General features: G+C 23.5%; 1 protein-coding gene across 10 annotated transcripts in view; it reads left to right on the top strand.

Moving 5' to 3' along the window:
• LOC111675086 (bromodomain-containing protein DDB_G0280777) overlaps positions 1-21439 on the top strand; it is a 253304-nt gene that overhangs the window by 183316 nt on the left and 48549 nt on the right. For 2 of the 10 annotated variants that reach the window (XM_046952667.1, XM_046952665.1), the window contains exon 1: positions 20782-20836. The exons of the other annotated variants lie outside the window; for them this stretch is intronic. In XM_046952667.1, the coding sequence (XP_046808623.1) occupies positions 20788-20836 (49 nt within the window). In that variant the 5' untranslated portion in view covers positions 20782-20787. Of the gene's footprint in view, positions 1-20781; positions 20837-21439 lie in introns of those variants that run through there. 10 annotated transcript variants of the gene reach the window in all.

Raw genomic sequence — 21439 nt, 5'->3', positions numbered from 1 at the left:
AAATATTTTGGAATTATGGTAATATTCAACATAAAAGTTTCTTTACAAAAAATAAAAATTTTATAAAAGTAAAAATTGTAAAAATATACTCATGGTGTAGGATATCATTTGGTCGGCCATGCCCGACAATACTTTCCTACTTGTTTTTTTTTTTGGCATTGTGTTCATTATTTTTTCCTATATATTAAATATACAATATCCGTATTTAATAACTCCATAAAAAAGACAGCAAATGTTTGTTGCTTTTTTCTTAACTTTTGTTTGTGTCGCTTTTGCTCATTTCTAGCGTTTCATCTTTCCATCCAGTCGTAGAGTAGAGTATTTTACGACAGTATTTCTAGGCTTATTATAAAATATTATCGTTACATTATCATTACTCTTTACTGCTGTTCATAATACATCCAATATAATAAACATTACAATCTTATTTTATACATACACACCATAGGCATACATACACATATATCTTTTAACTTTATTCTGCAACAACAAAACTGACGGCAAAGAATTTTCTAACAATTTTTTTTAATTTACGCTTGTTGTTCATTTAAATTATAAAACGTCGTTGCCGGAAATACGTGCAAAATAAAGAGAGAGATTGAGCGTGTATGTGTGTGTGAGGCTCATTTTAAACTGAAATTTTAGATTATGACTTTAATGAAGAAGATTTTTTCCTGTAGATAATTGAAATTAACAAGATTTATTCAATGTCAAGGAAATGAGGTAACGATTAGATTCATGACCTCCCCCACTTTTTCGGTAAGGCAATTAAAATAAAGCATTTGAAATAAATTGAAAAATGTGTTAGATATTTTATTAGCTGGAATGATAATAACAATAATTGTAGATAGATTTTTTTAGATTAAATTACTATTAAAATTTTTAAAGATTTTTAATATTGTAAAATTGTTGTATATCCTGTTAAACCTTAATTATATTTAATTTCACAAAAAGTTTTAACATATTTATTAAATTTTAACATATTTATTAATTTTTTTACTATTAAAATTTTTAAAGATTTTTAATATTGTAAAATTGTTGTATATCCTGTTAAACGTTAATTATATTTAATTTCACAAAAAGTTTTAACATATTTATTAAATTTTTTTCATTTTTATTTATTAAATTACTAAATTTATAAAATTTTCTTTTTCTTTTAGGTAAGCATTTTGAAACATTTGTTACAATGTGTTATTTTAACAAAAATATTAGTAAGTATTTTGTATTAATATAAGATGATATGGAGCATCTATAGAGTAGTTTCTATTCGATTTTAACTTCCACGGCAATATAACTGTACAAATACTGACATAACTAATAATGTGAACTTATTTACCTAAGAACTGTAAAAGGACTTTTTTTAAAATTTCATGTGTATGTTATTTTTGATGTTAGAATAACATCAAAAGTAATGTTCTAGTTACGACTTACACAACTGTATATATAGTGAACCTATAATGCGTAACACCAAGTCTGCCAAGTAAACTTATTAAAGAAACGCATTTGTTTCGAAATGACTGATTACGGATTATGCCAGTCTTGTAGTACAAGAACGTTATCTGTACCAAGTCATTTAAACCTTGTATATACGCTGAAGTTGCAATTATCAAAATTATTTTATGGAAACTGACACATCCTTTTCTCCAAGACAAAACCTATTAAAAATGGAATTGTTCAAGAAATGACTTTTTGAAGTATACCAGTTATGCAGTACAAGAGCGTTATTTGCTCCACTGTCATAATTTTATACCCTACACCACTATAGTGGGGAGGGCATTATGGGTTTGTGTTGGTGTTTTTAACACCCACTTTAAAGTATACCAATCGGTTCAGAATCACTTTCTGAGTCGATTTGTGCGCACGCTACAGGTCGCAATTTTCAAGATAATTTTCTTCTAGTCCAAGGCTTTTGAAATCAGCAAAACTTAGTTTTATAGAACTATAAATGACATTACCGGTTTTTGTAATGATCGGGCCTCATTTGATCCTAGCCCCCATATAAACTTCCATTCAGAAAATAACTTGAAGGTCAAAATCCAATAACACGATTAAAATTTACATAAATAACTTTGAAGTAGACGTCAATTTTTCTACCAACATTTACATATTTACCCGTACTCCCCTATGAGCCATCTTGAAGAAACCCTCTTTTTTGTCAACAATAATTAAAAGTATTCCAAAATAAAGGTTAAAAATCAAATAAAATGCTCTACTTTTTAAAAGTAATGAACATTTTTAACATACTGACAGGTGTACGATATTATAAGGTCGGTCATCCCCGACTATACATTCATACTGATTCATTTTTACTTCTTGCGCACATTGGTCATTTGTATGACCTAGTTTCGAAATACAAGATATCTATAACTGTTAAATTAAATTAATATTTCTATTGTTAAAAAAAGTATAAAAAATATATAATAATTTCTCAGTTTTCAACAAAAAAACACACATTTTCTATACAATTATCTATATAGAATATTATTCCTAAAAGTATACTACTATTTTAAAGATAAAAACTGAATATTAAAGAAATAAAAATAAAATACATACACTAAAAACAACAAAATATTAATAATAAACAAAAAAGTTAACATTTTTTAAACGGTAATAAAGAATTTAAGTTACCCTACACTATAAGCAAAACAACTCATACATATTAATGAAATAGATTTTATCAAACGTTTAAATTTTATTTTTTAATTAAGCTAAAATAAAAATTTTTTTAAACAATGAAATTTTTTTAATTTTATTTTGATATGAAAAAATATTTATTACAACTTTATATTAATTGCAGTGTAAAATCTTGTCTACTTTAAACTTCATATATAGTTTTTTCGTAAATAGAGATATATATTATATGTTCTATGCCTGATATTGTTCTTGCCATTTAAACAAAGTTAAATGGTAAGAAACCAAACTTACAAAAGCAAATAAAAATGCAAACAACAAAAACAACAACAACGGTAAAGATAGCAAATAGTAAAACTATTTTGAACAAGTGCAAAAACTGCATACATACAAACTCACAAATACATACATACTCACTTTCGTATATTAAAACTGTTAGCAACTATTTAAGAATCCACACAGCAGCAGCAACAGCAACAACAAAAGCAAAATGTTAAAAACATTGAAATAAAAACACAACAGAAGGAGGAAACAAAAACTAGAGGAAGAGTAAACATGTACAATTACAAACATACAAACTTTACCCAGTAGTTCTGGGGGAAATATAACTATCTTACGACTGTCATCCATAAGTGACTTAAACGTAAATAACAAGAAAACAAAAATTCGGAATTAATGTTTTTATGTAATTTTTATTCATTACCAATGAAATGATTATAGTTCTTACTTACAAGTTAATGTTTATGCATATAATCTTCCAACCGTCATTTGAAAATGACTTTAACGTTAACATCTAGAAGATCAAACTTATTTTACAATTTAGTTTGTTATTCTCTATTCTCATGTGAATATCATTCAAAAATCAAGAGTAAGAGCTTTATCTTCCAAATGACTAATGAGTGACTTTATAATAGTTTACCTGTAATATGCTAAGTAAACAGTTGTCTACTCTTTGTATTAAAAATGTAACAGATAAAATTATAAATTGAAGTCATGTTATTGGTAGCTAAAAGGAGACAATTTCGTTTTTTTACATTACAGGGTATTTTACAAGTTTATGTTTATGTATTTATATATACGTCTAGATGTTAGTTAGAGCGTATAGAGCAAAGCAAAACTAAATATTATTAGCCATAATTTATGGATTTTTATTATGATTTCAAAAGATTTATGAAGCCAGTAGTATTGCGATTTTTTTTTCTTTCGTAGGTACAATAATGTTAAATGAACGACTATAATAAATTCTCAAAACTTGATTTTAATTTCATTTATAGGATTTTTTTACAGTTGTTGTTTTTGTTTTCATAATTAATTAACGCATTGAAGAATTGAAATTTAATTTAAAGAAATTGCTGACATATTGTTTAAATTAATTTGAAAATACAATTTTTATAAAATATTAATGTCTTTATAGTATTTTTAAAAAATTTGACAACAATTTATTTCTTTTTTAGTAGTAGGCGTGGCTTTTCCTAATCTCTAGTAATTACCAAAATCGGGATGTATAAAAAATTAAAACATTGTACTTATGCAAGAATTAATAATATGAATATCAGGCTAAAGAAATTTAAGAATAAAAAAAGTAAATAGTGGGCGTGGCACTTTTTATATTAAGTAAATAATAAAATCAATGAATTTGGAAAGCTATAACAATTAGAGTCATCAAACTTTGTACGAATTACTTAAGTATCATTAAATTGCTTTTTTGAAAAAATAGGCGGTCCTTTTGAAAGATTTTCAAAATATTAAAATCATATTGCTTATACACTGAAAAAAATCCATGCTTACTATATACGAAAAATGTCGTACATTGTACGAATAGTTCGTTGTTTCGCACCACGAAATTCTTTCGTAATATATACGAAATTGTACGAAATATTTTAGTATTATTGCAAAATATTATTGATGAATGGATTATTTTCAGTGTACATATATTAAAGCACAGAAATATTATTTTGATATTTATTCAACACCTACGTATGTGAATTTAAATTATTCGAAAAAAAAATTGAAAACATCTAATTATAAAAATTTCCACCAAAAACTATAATATATTCGGATGCCTTTAACATTCTTAAACGTTATAAATATCTGAACATCTTTCAGCATTAAAAATTTGTTCTTGATCATTTCATTTTCATATTAAATAGTTTTATCAATCAGCTTGCACTATTTCAAAATTAAAATGAATTGTGCTTTGAAAGTTTTACAAAGAATTCAAAAAACATTTTTTTCAACACATAAACTGTAAAAAAATTGTTAATAATCTCTTCTCTTCTGGGAAAAAACATTTCATTGAATTCAGTAGTATTTATCATTGAAATACTTGCATATCTTAGAAATCTTGTTAGCAACTAAAAATCAATTTCAATCTTCATAGCAAAGTGTAAAATATATGCATTTCAATATTGTGTTTTTTATTAATAATAATTTTCTGTTTTTTACACTTAAAATCTTCGAGCGTGTGCACAATGTTATAATAAAATTTATTGTAAAATAATTTTTTTATATACCTACTATTAAAATTGTTATAAAAAATATCTGCAATACATTTTATTAGACAGGCCCAACAATAATGGAAAAAATACCAAAAATATATAATTTGACTAATATATTTCAAATAATAATAGTAATTTATTCGCATTTGCTTAATTGAAAAAGAAACTTAATTTTAAACCATGTCGTGATCCTGCCTAATGTTCATTCGTTAAACATCATTGAACGCACTGTTGTTTATTTTCGTTGCGGTTTGGTTCAGCCTTCAAAAATTTAGAAATATACATCTAATTTTCTATTTTTCTTTTTAAATTATACAAATATTTGATTAACATTTCGTTAATGAAAAACAAAAATTTTTATAAAATTGCATTCAATATTGGATTGATGTTCACCTGTGCACAATAAAATTTTTTAGAAATATTTCTTTAAACATAAATAACATTATTTATAGATCAGAATTTATATATCTATTATGCATAATATATATATGTTTTTAGTTCAGTTCCAGTTCGGTTCTAATTCAGTTCTAGTTCAGTTCTAGTTCAATTCTAGTTCTATTCTAGTTCAGTTCTAGTTTTGTTCTAGTTCAGTTCTAGTTCAGTTCTAGTTCAGTTCTAGTTCAGTTCTAGTTCAGTTCTAGTTCAGTTCTAGTTCAGTTCTAGTTCAGTTCTAGTTCAGTTCTAGTTCAGTTCTGGTTCAGTTCTAGTTCAGTTCTAGTTCAGTTCTAGTTCAGTTCTAGTTCAGTTCTAGTTCAAAAACAGATTTTTGAATAATTTAAATAACTTAAGTATTACAATATTTTATTGACCTAAGCCACTGAAAACTACTTCCTAGCGATATTAGTCTAGTTAACAGAAAAATTCCTATAAATTAATATTAATTTTAATAATAAAAATGTTATTTTAAAAACATTACATAAACTTCAACGTTTGAACATAAAGTTTTGTGTTTTTGAACAAAGTGAAATATTTAAAATTAAATGAGTTTATTTAAAATGCATACAAGTAATTACATAAATTTAAATAATGTTACAAGTATAACAATTTAAGTACTAAATATATTTATATATTCATATTATAGGAAATGTTTACGTCTATGTAAATATTTAGCAAAACACAGACATTAAGTCATTTAGCTAAATAGAAAATTTCAGGAATGTATAAGAAACAAACAAAAATGATTGATGCTTAACAAAATGACTAAGTTTTGTTAAATAAAATTTCAAGACAAAAAAAATTAATCTAATCAAAGTGTACAATTATTTAGCACATAAATGACTAATGACGTGATATTACAATATTAAAATCAAATCTATAAATTCACATGCAACATACTAGGTACATAACGAAAATACATAAAAATATTTGTAGATATGAGTGCAAGAAAAAATGATTAAATATCTTTTGAATGTTTTCGGCTAAAACATGTCACCTAAACACTACTGACTAATTTGTCTTGGATTTAGTATATATATTAAATACTTATTGTTGTTCTATGGCAACAATAAATAAGCAATTTGTATTTTCTTAACAAGAAAAAAGAAAACTCTAGTATAAAAACTATTTATGTTGGTCATCATTCAAAGAAGAATTGGTCATGTTGTTAGTCACTTTTACCTGTTGAGTAAATGCCAAAAATAATTTCACTCATACAATATGTGTGGACTAACCGACCACATACATAAAAGAAAAGTCAAGAAGACAAAACACTTTGTATTCCTTTGTTATTCATTTTCTGAATTTTCAAATTATGGTGATTTTGGCATTGAACTCTAGACATAAAGGCGATTGTTAATTAACTTTTAGAAGAATAAAAAATAATTTTGCAGTGAAAATTTCTATAAAAGACAAATTTTAGTTTTCCGTAATTTAATTTTTTTATAATAATATCCCATTTTCTGTAATAAAAAAAATAAAAAAGAAATTAGTATGAAAAAAATTTCCGGATATTTCTTTGAATAAAGGAGAATATTTTCATATGTTTTCTGTAGAAAATATTAGAAAATTTTATTTCTTTTCTATAAAAGAAAAATTTTTCGAAAAATTTTTTATAGACGAGAGAAATTTTCGGAAAATTGTTCATAAAAAAAGGAATATTTCAAAAAAGATGGATTTTTTTCTACAGAAATAAGAAAATTTTTGAAATATTCGAAAGTTTTCGAAATTTTTCTAACATTAGAAAAGTTTTCTATAGATATTAGAAGTTTTCTCAAAATTTTGTATAGAAATCAGAAATTTTCTATAGAAAAGAATAATTTTCTATGGAAAAGATAATTATTTCAAAAACTGTTTTTCAAAAGTTTTCTATAAAAAAAGAAAATTTCTCAAAATTGTTTTATTTAAAAGAAAATTTTTCGAAAAATTTATATAAAAAGAAAATCTTCTATAAAAAGTGACATGTAAAAAAATATACAGAAAATAAAAAATTTTCAAAAATTTTGTATAGAAAAAGATTTTTTTTAATATTCTATAGAAAAAAAATTATTAAAATCTTATATAGAAATAAGAAATTCTCAGAAAAAAAATCTATGAAAATATCAATTTGTTGCAAGTTTTCTATGGAAAAGAGAAAAAAATTTATGAAATGAGAAGTTGTTTTAAATCTGTTCTAAGAAATGAGAAATTTTTAAAAATTTTTCTATACAGAACAACAAATTTTATATGGAAAAGAAATATTTTTCAAAAATTGTCTCTATTAGAAAACATTTTTAAAAATGTTTCTATAAAAAAAGAAAATTTCACAAAAATGTTGAAAAATTTCCTAAATAGAAAATTTATATTTTCCAAAAATTTCTTAACAAAAGAGATTTTTCAAAAATGATCTAAAAAAAAGAGAAATTTTTCGAAAAATGTCTATAGAAAAGATTAAACTATAGAGAAAAGCTATAATTCCAAAATTTTTTCTTTATAAAATAGAAATTTTTTCCAAAAAAGTTCTATAGATGAAAAAGGTCTATTGATGATAGAAATTTTTTCCAAAAATGGTCTGTCAATGAAAGATGTCTTATCCTTAGAACATTTAAAAAATATTATTTTTCTAAAGAATATTTTCGATAATTTTCGAAATTTATATGAAAGTTTAACTCAAGCATATTTATATCTATTGCGACATTTTAAATAAAAACTTTTGGCAACTTTAAACTATTATTTCGAAAAAAATACTAAATGATAATTATTTTCACTTAAAATTAGATTAAGAAGACCATAATAAATTGTTGCCATACTAAAAGTTATATACATAATTAAATTTCATTATATTTTAAGTATAATTTCAGTTGTTATTTTTGTGTGTGTTTTTTTTTCAACTCTATAACAATCCAATTAAAATTCAACTAAAAACTTCTTACATTACAGAAGTATTTTGCGCTGCATAAAAAAATACACAAAAAGACATAAATATTTACAAGTATAATTATTCTCATTTAATGTCTTTAACTTAAGATGATGCTATTTTGAGAAGATTCCGAATGCTTATACTAATGACAACTCATTTAGCTACTCTGTACTATGAAGATGCCAAAGAAAGAGTTTTGAGTTATTGAAAGTTATTTAAAAGAAAAGCCTAGAAAATTTTTTAAAGTAAATGTTGAAATTTTCAATTTAAAATCTTTTTTGCATACCCTTTTTTAAAATATTATTAAATTTCATTAACATATAAAATTTGTTTATAACATTGTAAAATATACATAGAAATAAACAAACTTGCATAAAATTAACTCATCTAGACTCTCGTTATTTTTATTCGTCTTTAAGCCTAAAAATTTCATTAATAAAAAAATGTATACAAATTGTAATTTTACCACTTTAAAACAGAATTATGATAAAATATTTATGTTTACTTTTAACGTCAGAAAATGTTCTGTCTATAAAAAATATGTAAAGTAAAGACCAAGAAAGTCTAACAAATATTTAAGTAGAAAATAAAAAGTAAATGACGTTTGCTTATATATAGATGTCTAAGAAAAATCTATGAAAATATTTATGTTAAAATAGAAATGTTCCTTTAACAAAAGCCAAGCCAAGACATCAACAACTCTTAATATTTTATGCAATAATATAAAAAGCAATAATAACAATAATATAGTTTAGTAGATAGCTAAGTACCACCACAACAACTATTTACAACTAGTGCTACTACAGCAGCCACTAACTATTAAAACAGAGTCATAACTACAGCAACTATAGCCACTACAACTTGTTCGTACCACTACTTGTACTGCTGCTATTTAATGATTATGATTAAGAGATGTTATTTTGTGTGCTTATTGCGTCGTCATTACTAAGGACCACAACAGTATTTCCATAGATTAATGTAACGATGTTGATGCAAAAATATAATTATGAAAATAAAATGTACATAAACTTAAATATAGAAAAAAAATTATGCAAAAATGTATTAAAATTTATATGCTTATTTTGTTTAAATTGCAATAAAAAACTTTTTAAAGAATTTTACTTTTTATAGAAATTTTCAAATTTTTATGGAAAATTTGCAATAAATATTGCAACAAAATTATAGAAACGTGTAGAAAATGCTTAAATTTACATACATACAATAGCATTTTAAGTTATTTTAACAATGCTATATCATTGAAGGCAAACGCTTACAAGTAATTAGAAAAATCAATCAAGGTAAATCATGTAAAAAACGTATACAGGCACAGAATATTCATACAGAAACGGACTAATGAATTAGATGGTATTAATATAACACATTATTAATAAGACGTTATTAATGTACTTCTAATCAGAACTAAATGTAGTAGTCATTGAAAAGTATGTAGGTAGATAAGTAGTTATAATTAAAAGGTATTACCAAGTTTTTGCTGGGAAATTTAAAAAAAAATTTAATTGTTATATCTAATTTTTAATTGTCTCTTTTCTATGGAAACTTTTCGTAAAATTATCTTTTCTCTATAGATTTTTTTTTCTTTTCCATTGACAATTTTCGTAAAATTACATTTTTCTTCTCTTTCTATAAAAAACTTTTATCAAATTTCTTTTTTTATAGAAATTTTCTTAAAATTTTTCCTTTCATTGTTATAGATTTTCTTCGTTTAAAATATTTGCAAAATTTTACTTTTCTTTAGAAAATTTTCAGAAAATGTATTTTTTCAATAAAAAGTTTTCGGAATGATTTTTATTAATTTTTCTTGTTTTATAGAAAATTTTTGAAAAATTCCCTCTTCTGTTTACATTTTCCAATAAGATTTATTTTCAATTTCGGAAAATTTCTTCTATACAATAATTATGGGATTTTTTTAATGAATATGTTTGGAAAATTTATAGAACATATAGAACATTTTTGCAAATAAGTTTTTATTTTAATTTCTTTTGATTTTAGAAATTGTTTATATTTTCTGTATAAATTTTATGATATTTTTTTTTTTTCAATTTCGAAAAAATTCTTCTTTATATAGAATATTTCTGGAAAAATTCTCTTTTATATAGAAAATTTTTGAAAAAATTTCGGAAAATTCTCGGAAAATTTGGAAAAATGTTTATTTTCTATTAACATTTTTCAGAAAATTTCTCTTTTCTATTAAAAATTTTTTGAAAATTTATCTTTTTTTCATCACTAATGAAAATGTATCCTTACATTTTTGTAAAGTTTTTTCTTTATACAACATATTTTTTAAATGTACTTTTTTAAAGAACTTTTTCGCGATATTTTTCTTTTTCTTTAAAAAATAATATTTCCATTTAAAAAGCTAAAGGAAAATTTTTAAATTACATACACTTAGGCAATATTTATGCGTACTTAACAACAAAATTTTATAATAAAAGTTAAAAATAAAATAAAGAAAAGAAATAAATTTTATAATCTCCTGTAAATAAGCATCAAAATATCAACAAATCTTTTTGTTTAATTTTAAGTACTAAGTATAATGATTCGTATATGAATTTATAGCAAAATTTAATATAAAACATAAAATTACTCAAGTTTATGAATTATTATGGATGCAGGGAATCATTAAGATAATGACCTAAGTTTGGACGTTAAAATGTGAAACAAATGTTAAGTCAATAAAAGAAAACAAAATGTGAAACAAATATTATAATAAGAAATCTAGATAATACTGTACTACAATGAAAAAGTACACATCCTAATGATTACTTTGTGTATTACACCTACATAAAGTCACCTGAAAATTTACTTGTCAGTATGAAGCACAATGCTTTAACTTAATAATGCATCTCCACTAAAATGTTTGTATATGTTTTTTAGGAATCTTAAAAAACTCCATCGTCATTGTCCTATGACCAAGGAGTTTTAATAGCTTATGGATTTTATATGAATTTTAAAGTGTCATAAAACTTCCTCATTTCAAAACAGAGAACTTTTATTTAAAGTTATTAAAAATTTGTATAAAACACGTGAAATGCTTATCACCTCAACAGCGTCTACTTTTTTCCTAATGAGTATTTCGTATTTAATTTCTTTACACAAAAAAATACAATGTTAATTTGAAAAATAAATATTTAAATATTTCAAAATTATATGAATTTTGAATAATGACAGTAAAAATAAATTATATTCAAATGTGACACATTTGCATGTTTTACACATTTTTAAATTTAAATCAAAAATGTATTTCTTTTGACATTTTAGTAATTTTTTTTAATATAAACATATTTTTACAGTTGAATACATTTTAAAATATAAACACATTTATTTAGAATAATTATATTATTATAAACGAGGGTTATTATACATTTTTTTAAAAAGAAATTAATAAAAATCTTAAAACGAAAAAAGGGAATTTCTCTTTATATGTATTTTTTGTAATATTTGATATTTTATAATTTTTTTTTTGATAGTCTTTTTAAAAAATTTTTTGAAAATTTTAAAAAAGTTATCTTTTCTGTAAATAATTACGAATTTTTATAAATCTAAAAAAAATCGGAAAGTTTCTCCTCATAATAAAAAAAAATTCGGAAAAGTATTATTTTCTATAGAAAATTTCTATTTTCAAAAAAAATTTGAAAATTTTCCCATTTCTATAAAAAATTTTAGAAATATTTCCCTTCTCTTTATATAAATTTCTCAAAATTTTTTTCCATAGAAAAGATTCTTCTTTTTTGAAATTTTTATTTTTTTTGAAAATTTTTGATTTTCCATAAACGAAAATTTTAAATTTTTTTTATTCTATAAAATTTCTGATATTTATAAAATATTTTTATATCTATAGAAAAAATGTTTCTTTCTATCAAAAATGCTTAGAAAATTTATTTTTCTTTACAAAATTACTCTTCACATAGAAAACTTTCGTTAAAATTACTCTTTTTTAGAAAATATTCACTTCTTATCAAAAAATATTTAATAAAGTTTCTTTTCATTTTTATTAAAACCCTTAAAGAAGATTTTTCTTTTTATATAAAATTTTCAGGAAAGTTCTCTTTTCTATAGAATATTTAAAAATTATTTTTCTATAGAAAGTTTTCCAAAAAAATAAGTTTTTGTTACAAATTTTTTGTGGCCTCCGGTAGGTTAGTGGTTAGTGTTCTAGTCTGGTAGACCGGAGGTGGTGGGTTCGAATCCCACCCGTGGCACTGGTTAAGGAGCGCACAACAGGCCCGATAGAGGCCTAGGTGTATCTCTTCGGATTTGATGTGTAAACATCCTCCTTTTAAACTAACTAACTAACTAACTAACTAACTAACTAGAAATCTTTTAAAAAGTATTTAGTTTTCAATATAAAATTTCATTTTAATAGAATATTTTCGAAAAAGTTTTCTTTATCAGAAAATAAAAATTTATCAAAATAATTTCTTAAAATTTGCGTTATATCCCTCCTAAATTTTTTTACATATTTTTGCCTAATAACTTGCCCAAAACAAAAAAAAATAAACAATTTTAAAATAAAACAACCTTATAGTGAAAATGTTAGATAGATAGATAGGCAGACACACACTTTTTATTCTATAACATATAGAGCAAAAATAATTAGCAAATATGTTTTTTTGGCAACAATTTAATTTTTAGCACTAGTTCCAATTTAACTCATTTATATTGACAACAACCAAAAACAGCACAACGCGACACGAAACAGCAATAGAACAGCGCAAAAAAATATACATACATATATATAGGCATACAAATTAAATAAAATTAAATTATTTTAATAATTTTAACAAACAAATTGTATACATACAAAACACAAAATGTACAAAAATATAAATATACTATGCCTAAATGTAAATAGAAAAATATTTGCTTTAACATGATTATGTGCTAATTTTAGGGCAAAAACTTGTTGATGAAAGATTAATTTTACACTGTCATCAGGCGAAAAAACAAAACACCAACACATTCAAGCGAATTGTAAAATGTTTATTTTCATTTTTGAATATAAACAAATAAACTGAGTTCAGCAACAAACTGAATCAACCATTCAACCAAATAAAAATATTTTGTAGACAAAAAAAAAATTGCACTTTTTTTTTTTCAAAACAATGTTTTTATTTTGCAGTTTTTCTCACTACAATAAATTTTGTCATTTAAAATTTTTGTAATTGGATTAGTTAATTTTTTTTAATTTAAAATTTATTACATTTATTTCTAATGAAGCGTATGATTAATATTTATTATACAAGTACATACATATAAATTAATATTACTCATACGTATAGGAAAATGAACACAAATCATTATCTTTATGTATATTATGTTAAAAGAAATGAGCAATTTAAAAATATCATTAACACATAAGGTAAAATGGTTTTTTCTTAATTAATAGCAAATCGATGCATATAAAAGGAATTTTAAATAGATTTTAGGAATCATTGAATGAGAAACAATTTATAAATACCCTACACGATTTGAAGATCAAGAAAACTCCGGAATACAATAGCAATATGTATAGGAAAATTTTAATCCGCACGGATGGACGACCATGACTAGATCATCTTAGAAAGATCTATAACCAATGATTGAGAGTAAAATACTTTTATGTATATAAAGCGCAACTATAGTGAGGATTAATCAAAAAGCAATAATTGAAGCTTTATGAGATCTTTGAAAAACCTAAATGATGCATAAATTTAAAACTATTTAGGACCTTATCTTTCGAACTAAAAGAAAGAAGAAATCAGAAGGTATTTTTACAAGACGAAATATTAAGGCTTTAAGAGAAGTATACAAAAATGGGGAAATATTACTAAATGTGGACTAAGAGAAAAATCAACAATAGGAACATAAAGTAGTCAATTATGAGGCTTAAATTAGAACAAAATATTTAAGTTAAATAAGGCTATATAAAAAATAGGTAGTTGTATTAGAGCAGAGCTATAGCAAGAGATATGATGCCCATAAAAGAAAACTTAATATAAGGACTAAATATACTACATTAAAACGCACAAATAACCCTAAAAGAAAACAATAATACGACCTTCATTCACAGGGTTGAGCTGACTAGACGATCCTCTATCGCCCATGGTTCTGCCGGTCCATGTTCAAGCACAAAAATGTAAAGACTTATTCGATAAACCGAAATACGAATTCATCAAACAGCCGAGAACTTTGTCTTACTCAAAGAGACAACACACTATGACAAAACTGCTATGAATAGAGTAAATTCCGTATAAGAACTTCTAATTCTTGAAGTCGGAAAAGGTCGAATAGTCGGAAAAAGTCGTAAACTCGAAAATTGTAGAAAAAAAGTCAAAAATAGTCGAAAGTTTTAAAAAAAGTGGAAAAAAGTCAAAAACTCTAAAATAGTCGGAAAAACTCGAAAAAAGTAAAAGAAAAATAGTCGAAAAAGTGGAAGTCGGAAAATATCGAAAAGTCGAAAAAGGTCGAAAATTCGACTATTTATAAAATAGTTTAAGTCGAAAAGTATAAAAGTCGACTTTTAATTAAATGAAAAAGGCCGAAAACTCGACTTTTTATAAAATGCAAAAAGTCGACATTTCTCTTTAACTATAACCCTAATACAAAGTCATTTTAAACGCACATAGTCGTATAGTCACTCCTTTGTGAAGTATCTGTTGTGTCAGCAACAGTTTCGAACTTATTTTGAATTATATATTTCACCAAGTATATTCAATAACCGGAACAAAACTCTGCTCTGCAGGCTATCGGTTCCCGTGGTAGCAGAATATTTGGTTCTCTTATTCCACCCCTTTTTAAATCATTTCAAGGAAAGACCTTGTATACATTTGATCTTCACCAGAAGTACTTGTAGCACCTCTTTTCCCAAAGAATTGTAATCACACCAAGTGGAGTCTATCATCACGGTGACATGATCCCGGGGGTTTTAGTTAGTTAAAATCCTAGCAAAGCTAAGAAAAGTAGTATGAATTTTTTTGGACATATTAGCCTCTTAACTTCGAAATTCCGCAAAACTATTTTAGTCATTACCTAAGTTTATATCTATATTTGCATATAATTGAAGACCACAACGCAATACAATTTATTGTTTTATGATTTCAATCTTAATTGAATTATGCATATATTTATGTACATAATCTCCTTTGAAAGCTTAAAAAAAAACTTAATAAAAAATGTATTAGTAATAACAGTATTTAATAATAATATAAATAGACAAATAAATAATTTAACTTAATTATTATAACAATTTTCAGTGATTTAACAAAAATGAATTTAAGTTATAAACTATAAATAAACATAACATAATAAATAAGAATGAAAAAAAAACAAACTAAAATTTCATTATTATACTCATCACACATTAAATCAATGATTTATATTTATTAATTTTTATAAATAAATATAATGTACAGGTATGTGTGTACATAAAAGAATGTTAAACTATACACACATAAAAATAAAGCAAAAACAAAAATATTCACACCTGGACATAAAGAATTTTAAATGAAAAAATCATACAACACCTGAACGAGTTCAAAGAAAACATATACAAACATGCATACAGATATGTACATATATAAAAAAAACATATAGACAGTTATAAAATAAACATACAAATACATATGCAGAAACTATATACAAATCGTTAGACATATCCCCATCAAATGTGGGTGGACACATGCAAGGTGAACAGAAAAAAAAATATCATGCATATAATAAACACAAACTCACACATAAACACCTACTTGTTTTTATATATACACATACATACACCTACTCTCTATATAATGCGGTTTTCGTTTAGTTCAATAAAAAATTCAAATGAAAAAATCTATAAAATTATTTCAATAAACAACTTAGCCAGTATTTCTGCACTCAAAGCAGAAACTACAACAACAAAAAACAAAATAGAAAGAGAACATTTTTGCAAAACCTGAGATATGTTAAGGAAAGCTATTGCTATTGCTAAAATATTTCATATAAAAATCAAAAATATTTTAGCTATTTCATTAAATGTACACTTTCGTTACGCAGCAAAAACTTGCATTACCATATAAGGGATTAAAATTTACTTACTTTATAGTCATTAAAGCTAGTTAAACTATGATGACAAGTACTTACCACAAACACTTAGAAGTAATTAGAATAAGAAGTCGTTAGTTAGTAAAGTGTTTATATAACACATTAGAAGTGAGGCATTACTAAACTACTTCTATGTAATCTAGACGATATGTGCTATTCGTTAAAATGTATGTTGTTGTTACCTATGCAATTATAATGAAAGTTTTTATCTAGTTTTTGCTTTGTTATTTATACAAATTAGAATTTTTATATAAGAAATTAATTAATTTTAAATAATTCTTGTTTTGTTTTTACTTTTCTCTCTCTTTTTTTGAAATATTTGTTATTGTTGTTTTTATATACATATATGCAATATAGTTTGTTGCAAAATCAAAGAAAAAAAAGCAGAAGAGAATAAAAAACTTGAGTTTCTACTCAAAACAAGGTAAACAATCATTAGTTTTATTTTTTGCTAAATTTCTTTTAATTTTGTTTAAAAAAACTATAAAACCGACAAGCTTGGCTATATGATACCCTATATTATTGAAAAATATTTAATGATATTTAAAAAGAAATTATGACAATTAAATCTTAAAAAAGACTATTTAAAGACACACTATTGAAACTAAAAAATAGGACTAAAAGTTGAGTCTAAAAGAGAAACAAAATCTGAAAAAGTCACTTTAAAAAGACTGACAGTTGAATAATATTGAATGATTGTAAGAAAAGCGATTTATGCCAAGTGAGGATTGCTTAAACCTCACCATTTCTCATGTTAAAGGTCTGTGAAAAAACGGATGTTATAATTCAAAATAAGAACTAATCAAACATTCACAATTGAAGCTTAACACTTTCACGTATACGAGACACGGGTGTCTCAAGATTTTTTTACATTTTACACGATTTAGAGCATTATTTTGAGTTCGCAGCTAAAGTAAATGATTATTTCCAAAGATAAATACGTTATTTTTTAGAATTTCATGCCACTACATGCTAAAAAGCATAATATCCCGCGATATACTTCAAAAACACTTTTTCTATTTTTGATTAAAAATTATCAATATAGTTTTTAAAATGAACCATTATTGCTGTTAAAAAGGCTGTACAAAAATCATAAAATAATCAAACACAATAGCTACTTTGAAAATATTAAGCTGCCACGATCCTTATCCTGAGAGTTTTTCATAATTTTAAATTAAATTTGAAACACATTATTCCAATAAATTTGTTATTAACCTTTTTCATTATTCATTTCAGTTCGTTATTTATAATTTTCTTCACTCTTTATATGCAGCAAATAATATTTACATACTCTTATTCTATTTCATTAAACTTATCGGAAATCTTAAATTAATGTTATTTTCATTTTTATATACATACTTTAATTCGATATCCCTGTTTATGTTTCTCTTGTATCCTATATTGTTTTATAAGTAAATATTTTAATAAGGTATTAATTGAAATTTAAAACACTGTATATCTTAAACTTTTCATAAATCAATTTTTTACAAATTTCTATTTTTATAGAACGTTTACGGAATTTTTTTCTTTATTGTAGCAGTGCCTACTATTGCAAGTATTGGGTACTTGGTACTGTTGCTCGTACCAAATTTCAAGATTAAAGTTTTAATGATTTTCCAGATATATCACTTTTTGTATTTAATTTTTATGGGAGGTACCACGCATAATTTTATTTTTTTCGAAATTTATTATCAATTATTTAAATTCATGTCAAAGTTGTTCATGATAAATTTATGGATTATAGGTCATTCTTTAGTTACCTAGATTTACGAATTTTTATATTTAGTCCCCTTTTGCTGATCTGTATATTTTTTCAAAGTTTAAGGTTTCTATCTTCAATGCTTTATCAAGTATACTAGAAAAGACAATGTAAAAATTTCAAAAATATCTTTAGAAAATTTTCGTCATTTTTAGGAAATTATCAGAATATTTCTATATTTTATTGAAAATTGTATTTTTTTTAAAGTAATTTAAAAACTTCTCTTTGGTTTTTTCTTTAATTTTTTTATCTCGACAAAAAGCTACAAAACCAAGTTCTACACTAGTCAAGGGCCTCATTTGAGCCTAGCCCATATAAAGAGCCCCCTTCAGAATTTAACTTAAATATCCACAGTATTTTTAAATAATAAATTACTAAAGTATATCTGAGGCAAGGTACAATTATTCTGAAAATTTAATCACATTTTTGTTACTTGTTTAATATTATATAAAAAATTGGAAAATTATCTTTTGATTTTTTTACAAAATCTTGCTGTAGTATAATTTTTTTTTCAGAAAATTTAGATTTTCTTAATAAAGTTTACGGAAATATTATCCTTTCTTTTGCATCTTTTAACTTTAACTTTTATAAATTGTTTGTTTTCTTCAGAAAATTTTCGAAAATTTCTATTTTCTATAAAAATTTTTCAGTTTTCCAAAAGGAATTTTTAATAAATTTATCATTCACTTAAAAAAATTTTAAATCTTTCAATTTTTCTTTAAAGATTTAGAAAAAGTTCTTTACTTAGAAGATTTTAACTTTTCTGCATAACTTTTTCAAAAAATTATCTTTTTAAGAAAATGTATTTTCTTTTAGAATTTTTTTTTTCAGAGAATATTTTTTTTCTATAAAAATGTTTGATATTTCCGAAGAAAAAATTTTAAAAATATATATTTTACATGGAATTTATAAAAATTTGTTTGTTTTCTCTTTTCTTTTCTCTTTTTTAGATAAATTTTTCTTTTTTCTGTAGAAAAATTTAAAATATTATATATATTTTTTTTTAAATTTCTTTTTTAAAAATTTTTAGAAATATGTTCAGATAATTTCTGTTTTTTTATTTTCAAAAATTTTAAAAATTTTTAGAAATATGTTCAGATAATTTCTGGTTTTTTTTATTTTCAAATTTCTAGTTTCTAAAAAATTTTAAAAATCTCTTTTTTATAAATACATTTTTGATATGTTCAAAAATTTTTTTTTAAAAATTTCTCTTTTTCTTTAAAAATTTTGGAAACGTCATTTTTTAAATTTTTTTTAGAATTATGAAAAAAGAAAAATTTTCCAAACGTAATATTTTCATAGAAAAAATCTCTTATATTAAGAATGTTCACCAAACCATTAATTTTATCGTTTATCATTCAATTAAGTAGAGTATAATTCAAGTTTGATATTAACCATCCATACATGAGAATGAACATATTAATTTAAAATTTGCATTTATTTCGTCTTTAATTTTTTGCTATTTTTTCTTTTCTGGTTAAAGATACATACATATAAACACATCATCTCTTAGCATATCATCATCACATTTTCAACTTCATTATCAGCATTATCATCATGCAAACGTCACGATGCTGATATACACTCAATACATCTCATTAAACAGCTGAACACAGCAAAAACAACAGAAAAATAGTAAAACAAAAGAAGAAGTAAAAAACACACAAAAAAATAAATAATATTGAAATAAAGAACTAATGACCAATTGAGTTCTTAACAATTTTCACAATACTCACCTCATTATTCGAAACGTCAGTTTCAACGATATTCGACTAACGAAATAAACGCGCTGAGTAAAATTGTTTATACAATTTTCCCCAACAAAAAAAAATATAATAAGAAGAAAAAATCTATAAAAATTTGCATATAATAAGCAGCAAAAAGCAACAACAATTTTTTTTAAATATATATTTATAAGCAAATAATTTTATATACGAATAATACGAAAAAGCAACAAAAAATTTTAATAAAGAAATTCTTTTTAAACAAGTTATATGCAAAATTCACTTTATATTTAAAAAATTTTATAAAACGTGTAAAACAAAAGTGAATTTTTGATAAAACGGTCATATAAATCAATTGTTTAAACAGCAACACAAATATTTCTATTTTTCTTGCAAATAATTTTTTTTTCTAAACGAACTTAAAATAACGCGATTTAGTGTTTTAAATATAGAAAATATATATGTGTAAATTGTATATAAAAAAGTGGTAAATTATTTTAACGTTTAAATATATAAATAAATAAAAATATATATAATTTTTTGAATATTTATCTATATCCAAAATTTTACCACCAACTATCCATTTTGTATGTTATAATAATTTTTTTTACTATTTTTTTTTTTAACTGTGCCTGTGAACTTTAAACCAAAACTATAAACAATTAAAAAAAACGAATATTTAAACCAGAAAATATAAGAGGAATTTTTTTGAATTTTGCTTCTTAAACCACAAATAATTATAAAAATTAATTATTAATAATGGGTGCCCAGTGGAAAGTTATTAATGAAAATTATAAAAATTTAGAGGGTAATTTTATACATACATATTTCTATGTGTGTGTGTCTGTATGTCGTTTTAGTTATTAAGTGTAAAAAGTCCTGTAATTATAAACAATTAACCCCTGATTATGTTTTCATAACTTTACTAAGCTTTCTGCTTTCTTTGTGAGTTGCTGCCTATACTAAAACCCCAAAAAAAAGTGTGTGCCAGTTTGATTCATTGTGTCTAGCCACAGAAATTATATTTATACGAATATTGAGTTTTTATGTGTTTTAATTATAAAATAAACATTTTAACTAGAAATTAATGATACTTAAATAAAATGATATATAAGTTCGCAGTAAATGATGGAATTTATAGAGAATTAATATAATTTTGTATGCATTCGCCTACTTAGAGAACAATTTAACAATTTTTAAAAATTTTCAAACATAAGTTCGCAATTTCGAATAAAATTTGGAAACATAGAAGATACTTTAAAAATCTTGAAAAATTTTTTACAAAATTCTTATGTTTGAATTTGAAAACTAAAGTAATAAGCGTAAAAATATATGTATTTTATGAATCCCTATAATTAAAAAACAAGTTCCAATTTTCAAAAAAAAAATAACTATTTTTTCTAAAATTTAT

Source organism: Lucilia cuprina, chromosome 5 (assembly GCF_022045245.1).
Source record: "Lucilia cuprina isolate Lc7/37 chromosome 5, ASM2204524v1, whole genome shotgun sequence".
Classification (NCBI taxonomy): Eukaryota; Metazoa; Arthropoda; class Insecta; order Diptera; family Calliphoridae; genus Lucilia; species Lucilia cuprina.
This window is presented reverse-complemented; position numbering and strand designations above follow the sequence as displayed.